Source organism: Myotis brandtii, unplaced genomic scaffold (assembly GCF_000412655.1).
Source record: "Myotis brandtii unplaced genomic scaffold, ASM41265v1 scaffold422, whole genome shotgun sequence".
In the NCBI taxonomy this organism is placed as follows: domain Eukaryota; kingdom Metazoa; phylum Chordata; class Mammalia; order Chiroptera; family Vespertilionidae; genus Myotis; species Myotis brandtii.
The window spans coordinates 2,917,030-2,928,128 of record NW_005366171.1 but is presented as its reverse complement, the minus strand read 5'-3'; the positions used below and the strand labels follow the sequence as shown (position 1 = coordinate 2,928,128).

General features: G+C 39.9%; 1 protein-coding gene and 1 long non-coding RNA gene across 8 annotated transcripts in view; one reads left to right on the top strand and one right to left on the bottom strand.

The window, feature by feature from the left end:
• Positions 1 to 11,099, bottom strand: part of LOC102247175 — a 155,686-nt gene that overhangs the window by 97,544 nt on the left and 47,043 nt on the right. The gene's annotated exons all lie outside the window — the stretch shown is intronic.
• The window catches only part of MRVI1 (murine retrovirus integration site 1 homolog), a 112,392-nt gene that overhangs the window by 89,331 nt on the left and 11,962 nt on the right, over positions 1 to 11,099 (top strand). For all 6 annotated transcript variants that reach the window (XM_005873968.2, XM_005873969.2, XM_014545874.1 and 3 more), the window contains one exon: positions 2,971 to 3,038. In XM_005873968.2, coding sequence (XP_005874030.1) covers positions 2,971 to 3,038 — 68 coding nt within the window. The remainder of the gene's footprint in view (positions 1 to 2,970; positions 3,039 to 11,099) is intronic.

Genomic DNA, 11,099 nt, shown 5'->3' with positions numbered 1-11,099 from the left:
TTGGTAATTTAATGGGGATTGCATTGAATCTATAGATTGCTTTGGGTAGTATGGACATTTTGATGATGTTGATTCTACCAATCCATGAACACGGTATGTTCTTCCATCTATTTATGTCTTCCTCTAACTCTTTTTTCAGTGTCCTGTAGAGCATGATGCTTTTAAAATCTATTTTGTCAGGTATGAGTATTGCTACTCCAGCTTTTTTTTTTTCTTTTCCATTTGCATGGGAAATTTTTTTCCGTCCCTTCACTTTCATCCTGTGTGTGTCTTTTGTTTTGAGGTGGGTCTCTTGTAGACAGCATATAGTTGGGTCATCTTTTTGTCCATTCAGCTACTCTACACCTTTTGATTGGAACATTTAATCCATTTACATTTAGGGTTATTGAGAGGTAGTTATTTATAGCCATTTTAATTCTGTATTAAAATGGTTTCTCTCTCTGTTTCTTCTCAGCAATCCCTTACAGCAATCCCTTTAGCATTTCTTGTAATGCTGGCTTGGTGGTGATGAGCTCCTTTAGTCTTTTTTTTTTTGTCTAGGAAGCTCTTTATTTGACCGTCTATTTTGAATTATAGCCTTGCTGGATATAGTATTCTTGGTCTCAGATCCTTGCTTTCCATTACCTTGAGTACTTCATGCCATTCCCTTCTGGCCTGTAGAGTTTCTGATGAGAAATCAGGTTTCAGCCTTGTGGGAACTCCTTTGTAGGTAACAGTGTTCTTTTCTCTTACTGCCTTTAAGATTCTCTCTTTGTCTTTAATTTTTGGCTTTTTAATTATGATGTGTCTAGGCATGGGTCTGTTTGGGTTCTTCTTGTTTGCAGTTATCTGTGCCTCCTGAACTTGTGTGACTTTTTCCTTTACCAGGTTAGGAAAGTTATCTGCCATTATTTTTTCAAACACCTTCTCTATTTCTTTCTCACTCTCTGCCTCTTCTGGCAAATCTGCTATTCTTTTACTAGGTTAGGGAGGTTTTCTACCATTATTTCTTCAAACACCTTCTCTATTCCTTTCTCTCTTTCTGCCTCTTCTGGCACACCTACTATTCTAATATTGTTATGTTTCACATTGTCCCACACTCCCTTAAGATATCCTCCTGTTTTTTAATTGTTTTTTTTCTTTTTGGTTCTCTAATTGAGTGATATTTTCAAGTCTGTCTTCTAATTCACTATTCGATCCTCAGCTTCCCCTAATCTGCTGTGTATTCCTTCCAATGTTTTCTTTATTTGTGATGTGTCATTCTTTATCCTAGACTGTTCTTTTTTCATAGTTACTATATCTTTTTTCATACTGTTGAGCATTTTAAACATCATTACTCTGAACTCTGTTTCAGATCAATTTTTTATCTCTGCTTCATTTATCTCTTCTTCTGGAGAATTCATTAGTTCTTTCATTTGGGGGTTGTTTCTTTGTTTCCTCATTTTGGTTGTCTGTTTGGGTTTGTGACTATGTTTTAGATAAATCCTCTATACCTCTCAATCTCTAGTGCAGGACAGTGTTAAAGGCTGTTTCTGACCAATTGGATCAGGCAAAGACTCAAAGCCTCCATCTTGATGCCGTCTTATATTTCTAATAGAGGCCTAGTGTGCGATTTGAAATCACATAGCGCCACCCACTCCCTCTCCAGACCTTGAAACAGCCACGGCCACTGCTGATCAGGCCCTCCCCCAGTGCAGGCACTTGGAGGCCCCTGCTGCCCCTGCCCCTGACCCTGCACACATAACCTCCTCCTGTCCGGTCAACCTGTTACAGCATCCCAGTTAATTAGCATATTTATCTATTATATATATATAATAAGAATGTATTACTTATAATCAGAAAAAAAATCAATTTCAATTTTTTTAAACAAAGACAGTTCCTATATAACAAAATATTTTCCAGCTCCCCAGTCTTTGCGAACCTGCTTAATCCTGTCTAACACTTCTAATTCTTTCTCCAGTTGTTCCTCCATGCCCTCTCCATGACTAGCAGTACTCTATAAGGAAACAATCTGATATGTAAGCAATAGGTGAAGTAGATTCAAGTTCTTTTGTGCCAAGAGGTGGCAATAACTCATAAACCTCTTTCACCTCTTCCTGCCTTGAATGTTTCAATCATCTTTGAAATCAACATAAACTCCCAGATCATCCACTAAACCAAAGGAGCCTAAAATTTTTTTAAAGGAGCTTTAAAGAAACATACTAACTAGCCCTTCCTAAGCTCCTTTAAAAAGTGAGAAAATTTGAGTGGAGAAAATTTAAAGGACCTATTTCCCATACTATACTAAATGTATAAATGTGGTTTCCAAATATATTCCTTTAGGCTAGGGGCAACCAGGGCTATACATTCAAATGACGTGGGGCTAAACATTCCATGCTGGGGCCCACCCCAAGATTCTGGATTGGATCAGTACTTTCAAAAATCTCCCCCAGGTGATTTGATGTGCAGCCAGAGTTGAGAACCACTGTTTAAATCAAATCCATTGCAACAAAACAATGTGATAGTCCTTGGATATTTGTCATAAGAAGTTTATGATGGCTTGAGCTTTTGGTAAGGACAGTCATCTCCTGAGAATTATATCTCCAGGGCTGTGATGGGCTTGCATGAATCTATTCCAGGGACCTTGGGGTCTGTGTTTAGTAGGAGGCCCACTGGTATTTAATCTAAGTCAGTAAATGGGACGAGAAAATGGATGACTCCCCTCCAGAACAGAGCCTCAAATGGAAATTCTCTTTGCTCAACAAAACTCAAAGAGGAAAAGTAAAAGTTGAAAGTTGCCATGTGCCCCAGAGGTAAACAACACCTAAGAAAGGAGGTCAGAGAAGGCCTGAGAAAAGAGTCAACATATGGTATCAAGTGAAGGTTAGAGTGTCAGGAGTGAGGAAAGGGAAAGAAAAGGAGCAACAGCCCCTCTACCCCAGTATCATCAGACACCCAGCAGCTCCAGTTTCTTCCTTCCTCTCTAATCCTCAATTCTCTGTTTCTGTTCAGTCAGAATCGCCCAGTGGGAAAGGCAATCTACCCATTGTCACCTCAACACTGCCTGCACTTTTGGAAAAGTAAGTGTCTATTTTTTTTCCTCTGAACTTTGGGGATCTCTGAGGAAAATCTCAACTCACCTTTTCTCCCATCCTCACTCCCTAAATGCGATAGAAAGTAAATTAGGTTTTAGGAGAAATAAGTAGCACTCTGAGACAAAGATTTCAGACCTAGTTTGCAAAATTCCTAGACCAGGGAGATGCTATGGTATTGGTCAAGAGTACCATGATCTAAGGAAAGCCCATTGGAGATGGAAGTCTTCTCTGTTGGTTGGGACTCTTTGGGCTACAGATACAAGAAAACCCCAACTCAAAGAGGCTTAATTAAGTCCAGAGGAGGGGCTTCCCCAGATGTGGTACAGCAGGGCTCCAGCTCAGTCTCTCTACAATTTCCTAGCCTCTGCCCACTTTATATATTGACCTCATCAGCAGGCTTATGGCAAATGGCTGCTAATTCAGGTATTCTATCCAGACACGACTTTATCTATAAGAAAAAAGACCACTTTCCCCCATGGTTCTTTCTTAGGAATGAACCAAAAGCCTTTCTTCAGTCTTCCTTATCTTGTTGGCAGATTTGGTCCTTTTGTAAACCAATCACAGGCTTTGGGAATGGGATTGTCATTGTAGTTTTAAACTATCTCCTGGAGATAGGAGAAGAGGCCCAGCTTTCCATAAAGCAAAATGGCTTCATAAGAAAGAATAAATTCTCAAACAAAATCATGTTGCTGTTACGAAGTAGGAAGGAGATGAGTATCGGATGAGCAAACACAAGCGTCTGCTATGCCTAACTTTTCTAGGCATCTTTACAATTTGTAGGTCTTTTCATCCTCAGTCAAAGCAAGGCAGGCTGTTTTCTATACACTCAGAGGAATTTGTAACTTGCCTTTCTAATTCTTTCATTTGCTTGCTGGAAAACATCTGGACCACAGCTGCCACCTCTCAGAAATTTTTCCTTGTGTCTTTCTTTCCTCACTTGGTAGAACACACACCTATATTCTTCCTTCTTCCTTGCCTTGAGATAACTTTAGTCCTTTATTTTTCATTGCTGTTAGAATAGTTTTGCCTGACCAGATAAAAATGTCCATGTTGGGCCCCTTTGCAGTACAAACAAGTTCCCAAGATCCTCACCCCCAGACTTGGCAATGTTTTCATCCCCTTTCAGTACATCAATAACAAAACTATCCCTCCATGACTCACCCCACATTGGTCTTGAAGTTTTCCCAGCATTTCCTCTTTTTGCCACCTAACCCCGCATAAGCTTACAGTTTCTTGACATTGTATAGGGTATTTTTGTTTATTTGTTTCCCTGTTTTCCTGATCACTATAAGGAAATTATACAGGGATGACAAACTAACAACCATGTGGACGTAACCAAGTTTACAGAATCTAACCAAGTCCCTAGAGTCATAGTGTCCATGGTCTCTGAATCTCTCCAGAAATAGTCACTTATGCCCTGAATGAGAAGCACACTAAAATTCTCCCTTCCAATCCTGCCTTTGGATGCACCAACCCCTTTTCCAGGAAGGTCCCCAACATGGCCCTGTTTCCAACTCTTGGCTCACAGAGCTAAAAAGAGCAGAAGATTTATGTCCCCACTCTCCTCAAGGAACTGACAATGATGGGGCAGGGCCTGGACCCTGCAGAACTAATGTGCAGGCCAGCTGAGAACATCTATCTAAGGCAGTGAGGATCATCAAGAACCGGAGGTAAACCTGGTAGGAAAAAGGGAGGTGCAAAATTGGGGACAACAGGCAGCAGCCCCAAATTAGAAGTGGCAATGAATGAGCATCAGTGGTGACAAATATGTCTGTAACTCATTCTTTTTTTAAACATATATTTTTATTGATATCAGAGAGGAAAGGAGAGGGAGAAAGAGATAAAAACATCAATGATGAGAGAGCATCATTGACCAGCTGCCTCCTGCATGCCCCACACTGGAGATCGAGCCTGCAACCTGGGCATGTGCCCTGACTGGGAATCGAACTGTGACCTTCTGGTTCATAGGTCGATGCTCAACCACTGAGCGATGCTGGCTGGGTAGCAGCTCACTCTTATGGGCTACCCAGAGAGATCACCATGATATATTACCTCTACTGTGGCTGACTCAACTGTTGGGAATACACCCAGCCAATGAATATGGCTGTAAAAAGGGGAGGGAGTATTCAAAGGAGGAGGGATTCAGGACTAACAGCAGCTTCCCCCATGGATTTCTAAAAGGTGCTAAATGATTTCCATCTGAATTCATGAAACTGGAAACATTTAACAGATTGCTCAGAGACTTAACAGTGAGACCATCTGTGAGTGAAAATAAATTCATGTCTTCTAACACAAATACAGTCAACTCTAGCTACCTTCTCCATATTGTTAAAGATTGTTATATTCAGCTTGATGTTAAAAAGATGTCACATTTCTCTAAGCATACAGTGACTAAACAAGAAGGGAAATGGCTAAGCAGGTGAAAGATGATGAGAAGATAAAATTATCTGCAGCTAGTTTTTAGCAAATACCTACGCTGACTGCATGCCCAATGTGATTTGAGAAAATTCTGAGCCTTGTTCTTGTAGGTCACTTCCTAGTAAACTGCTCTTCATTTTTAACAAGGGGCTAAGAACCTGTAGACTTAGAGAAAAATAAGAAAGTGACACACGCAGTAGTCCCCCTGATCCATGCAGAATACATGCCAAGACCCCCAGTGGATGCCTGAAACTGTAGATAGTACTGAACCCTATATATACTTCTCTCTCTCTCAAACACACACACACACATAATAAAGTTTAATTTATACATTTGCTTCTGTAAGAGATTAACAACAACTAAAAATAAAATAGGACAATTATACTATAATAAAAGTTATGTGACTGTGGTCTCTCTCTCATATTTTATTGTATATACTCACCTTTTCACTTAAAGGAAGCTCTTTACAGCTTCTCTTTGGCATATTCAAATTTCCAGCATCACTACTCTTGCATTTTGGGCCTGTTATTAAGTAAAATAAAGGTCACTTGAATACATGACAGTTGATAAACTAAGTGATTACTAGTATAGGCCATAGCATATACAGCATGGATACACTGACAAAGGGATGATTCAAGTCCAATTCAGGATGGAACAGGACAATGTGAGATGTCATCATTCTACTCTGAACAGTATGCAATTTAAAACTTATGAATTGTTTATTTCTGGAATTTTTCATGTAATATTTTCAGACTGTGGTGAACTATGGGTAACTAAAACCACAGAAAGTGAAACTTGGGATAATAGGGGACTACTATATTTTTTTAAAATTTTTTTATTAAATTTTTTTTGAATTTACAGATTACATTCAGTATTATTTTGAATTAGTTTCAGATGTACAGCATAGGGGACTATTATATTTAAAGTTTCATGAAGATTAAAGCAGAACAAAACTCAAGAACAGTTTCACAAGTAGAAGAACTATTTATTATTTTTCATTCTTTCATTTCTTTGACAATTAATGACCAAGGGCCAGGTACCTAGAATGCACTCAGGGAGCTCAAAGTCTAATGGGAAAGATGGGTGGGAAACAGGCCAGTATAATATAATGTGATCGGTGACAGCGTAATGAAGTACAGGTTGCTAAGGGAACAACACACACAACAGTCAGCACCTTAACCCAGATTTTGTATTGTGGGAGGGAGGGCTTCCGAAAATGTTTCCTCTAGAAATTTACTTTTAAAGTGAAACCTGAAAATTATACAGTTAACTAAGTGACCTAAAGGCTAACAGGATTCCAGATATAATGTGAGAAAGTATGAAGTCAAGGAATAATAATGATGATGATAATTACTCTGGCTGTTTCAAAAGTGTAGAAAAATTGCCAGTGTCTCACTTTATGCGAAGTGCTGTTTCCAATTGCTTTACATTAATGATATAATTTAATCTTCATAATAATCCCATAAGATAGGCATAGTATTAATATCCCTATTTTATAGGTGAGGAAACTGAAAATCAGAGAAATCATCACTTGCCTGAGGTTACACAGCTGATAGCAGAATTCATGCTCTTAACCTGTTAATAGGTTCTCCAACTGGAAGAATAGAAAGAAGTCCAGTATGACTAGAGAGAAGAGATGGATTTAAGAGCTGTTTTTGAAAGAGTTCTTGTGGTATGACCTGCTGATTGGCCAGGTGTTGAGTGGAAGGCAGAGAGTGGTGGGAGTGAGGGTATACATGGAGCCATTCACTGGGATCAAATAAGCCACACATATGGCTAATGTACAGGACTGGTTTATAAAAGGGACCATTATACTGATAAATCACTGGACAATTTTAACTATGATCTCTAAAATAACAATTTTTCTACACTTTTGAAATAGCCAGGGTAAATTGCTTAGAGGTTTCATATGACATCACATATGTACTGCAAGCAGCTCCCCTTTGCAGATAGTATTCTGGAGTGAATTAGCCCTCAATCAACTAGTTGTGGGCCCCAGGAATCTGGGACTGAGTAATAGGGAGTAAAGAAGCTTTTGTAGCTCAGGTCCCCTGGGTTGGTCTTGTCTGAAGGAGCTGTGGCAGTAAGAGTGGCTTAGAGACATTGCTGAGCCCAAGAAAGTAAGATGTGTCCATTGGTAAGTGTTGTAGTCACTTTCAAATATTATTTACCACGTGGAAAAAATAGACTTTAATATACCTGCTGGTCAAACACATTTTGACTAAATAACCCTCATGTCACTGAGAGCTGAGCATCATGAAAAACACTGTTGACTTGGTGGACATGAGAGAACAATAAGCCTCATTGTCATGAATCATCCCCGCCCCTCACCCCCCAAAAAAGCATACAAAATTTCGGCTGGGAATAGATGCCACAATCTATGAGCATTTGGCTGATAAATCCCTAGGGTGGACACAAGCTGTGTGGGCTTAGCTCCAAGTTTACAGGCATGAATAAAGATTCCTTCAGCTCAACTCAAACACTGGGTTTCAGGAAAGAGCCATTTACAGCGAGGACCTGCCCATTTTATAAGATCAATAGGCAGGGACTGGATGAGCCACAGTAAAGTCAATGTAACTCAGCAAACACTTAAAGGCACTTATTGCCAAGCACCATTCCAACTCAAACAGTCTCTTCCCTGCAGTCACAGTCACATGGAGAGATGGGCATGTGGATAAAACATAAAATCACCCCATCTCCAAGTTATGCTGTAACAGAGATGTAATGAGGGCACAGAGGGAGGGAGAGATCAACTTTAACCACAGGGTGTGGGAGAAGGGAAACACTGCAAAGATGCCACAGAGGAGAAGGTATTTGAGCTGAGTCTTAAAGATACACAAGGAGAAACTTCCAGGTTGTTGGAGAAGATATTTCAGGAACTGTAAGCTCAGTCTAGAGGTCAGGATATAACTGAAAACGTTTCACATAGTGTGTGTTCCCCCTACTTCCCATCCTCCCCAGTATTAAATCAAGGTTTTCCTAGCCTATCTCTCACTCTAAACAAGCAACCTTTAAAAGAAGGGCCAAATCATAAGCCATGGCTCAGCCTATGAGCAGGCATGGCCTCACTTAGCCCATTTCCTGGAACCCCTCACACTGCTCAGAGCCCCAGGAAAAGACTTCTGTTTGAACAGAGGGCTCATGGAGCTGTGGAAAGTGTACTTTGACATGAAGTTAGAAGACCAAGGAGAGAGTCCCAGCCAGGCCCACCAACCACCAATAATGTGAACATAGGCAAGTCACTTAGTCAACTTGAACTTGGTTTCTCATCTTTCATATGGGAAAATCCCCCACATGGGTTGCATATAGAGCAGTCAAGAGAATGGGCAAATGTTAGCCTGCATAGGATCAAATCTGAGCTCTATCAAACACTGTTTGATCTTGGGCTGGTTATTTAACTTTGCTGAGTTTTGGTTTTCTTGCCTGTCAAACTGAGAATAATAGTATCACTTATCTTATTGGGTTACTGTCTTAAATGAGACCTTATCACATAGCCTGACACATAGGACAAATGTTAGCTCTTCATATCAGGAAGGTCAAGTGAGAGAACATATGTGAAAGCATGTTAAGAACTAAAGCCCCATAGGTGAGTCGAGTTGAACAGGGTGATCAAGTCAACCTGGAAGATCTGGACCCTGGACAGAAGATCCACGTGTTAAAAAGTTGTTGAAATGGGCTTCCTGGCTCTACTAGGGGAAAGTTTTAGTCTCTACAGAGTACTCACCTGAGGGCAATGAAAGTTTTGTTTACTATCACTTGGTCAACAAAACTTAAAAGTTCTTGAGTGTTTTATGGCACAATATACACACACTTGAGAAATTTATTAAGACAATATTATGTTAATTTTACCATACTTTAAAGTCACATTTAGGGTTCCTCTGATTCTGGAGTATCAGAGAAATCTATGTCAAGTTCTCTCTTGAAGATATAAATAATCCCCTGATAATTTATCATCTTGGATTTTAGTTTTAGATCAGGTTTGAAAGAACATCAGATTGCTACCAAACTCTACCAATAAATTCAGTGTATAACTAAGAATAAATAGTATCATTTGTTGAGTACCATATTGCAGGAAATTTACTTATATTTCTTCATTAATTCTTACACTACCATCTTCAGGTATAGAGTATTATCCTCATTTGACAGTTGAGGAATCTGAAGGTCAGGATAGTTAAGTAATCTGCACATGTTGGAGCTGGGGTTTGAACCCATGTTTGCCTCAGGAGGGTTCTTCTTCCTATACTATATTGACCTCCTTCAGACACGTTTATCATTAACCTCTAAGGTTGACAGCTGTAGATAAAAGAAATTAGAAGTCTGATACCAATACTTTACTTCTAATATAGACATTTATTTAATAAAATAATTACTTTCCCTTCCTTTGGCTGTAGCTATGTTTTTTCTGCTCTTGTTCCAATTGTTTGGACAAATAGGAAACTGCACATTAGGCAAAGATCACATGGAAGGGAGTGGATAATGTAATTTGCAAAAGGAGATAAGTTATGAATAGATGATATTTTTAGAGTTTTATTTTTCTTGTTCACAATGGGTTTTGGTTTCCAACCTGATGAAATGTAAAGTTTACAAGGTCTGAGGAAAATTAAGAGATGAGGAGAATATATAAGCCTCACTCATAAAGCTTGTCTGAGGGGTTGGAGAGGGTGGCAGCTGTGACTTTCAGACTCTTGGCTGAAAAGCTCTGCTCACTCTTCTGCCTTACTTGAGGGTTCCTCCTTGACATGACTCCTGTTGGGATTCTGGTGACCTAGGAGGGCTGCAGAATCTATACTGTAGTGAAGGCATGGCCATCAGGATACTTCCTTATACCTTGTGATCCCATACCTCAAATAGGCTCCTAGCACTGCCCAGCCATCCTACTATAATTTTCTAACATGTCTGTCTCCCCCCACCACACACACACGACTCTTATATGCCTTCTCCTCTCTCCTCAAGCCTTCCTAGGCCTCTCTACCTCACTCTCAGTAAATAACCTTATCTTTCACCTTATAGAGAAAATTTAATCTATTAGATAGTAGCCCTCTCATCTTCCTTCACCAAATACCCAACCTGCAGCCTACCATCCCCTCTGTTATAACCAAGGAGAAGTTTCTCAATCTTTTAAAAGATCTGTCTCTGCTTCCCTTTTCATATAATTTGTTCCTTTGGTTATCCTCTTTCTCTCATCCCCTCTACTGGATCATTTCTATCCACATTCAAATGTGCTTTCATCTTTTAACCCACTTCTTTAGCTATGCATTCCCCCTACACACTCTTCTATTCCTTTTCCTAGTCAAATTGTTGTGTCTATGTCTTCCCCTTTCTCACCTCCCATTCTTTACTAAGCCCATTTCAATCTGTCTTTGGCTTCTGCCATTTCATCAAAACTCCTCTTGACCTTCATATTATCAAATCTAAGAATCACTTTGTACTCATCTGACTCGGACTCTCAAAAGTGTGTGTATGACACACAACTCTCCCTCCTTGGCATCCTCGCCTCTCTGCGCTCCCAGGACTTCATGCTCTCCTGGCTTTTTCTCCTACTTCTCTAACTGCTACTTTTCAATCTCCTCTGTCACTCCTTTTCCACCTGCGCTAAGGACAAAGATGTCTATGGCTTGGTCCTGGGTC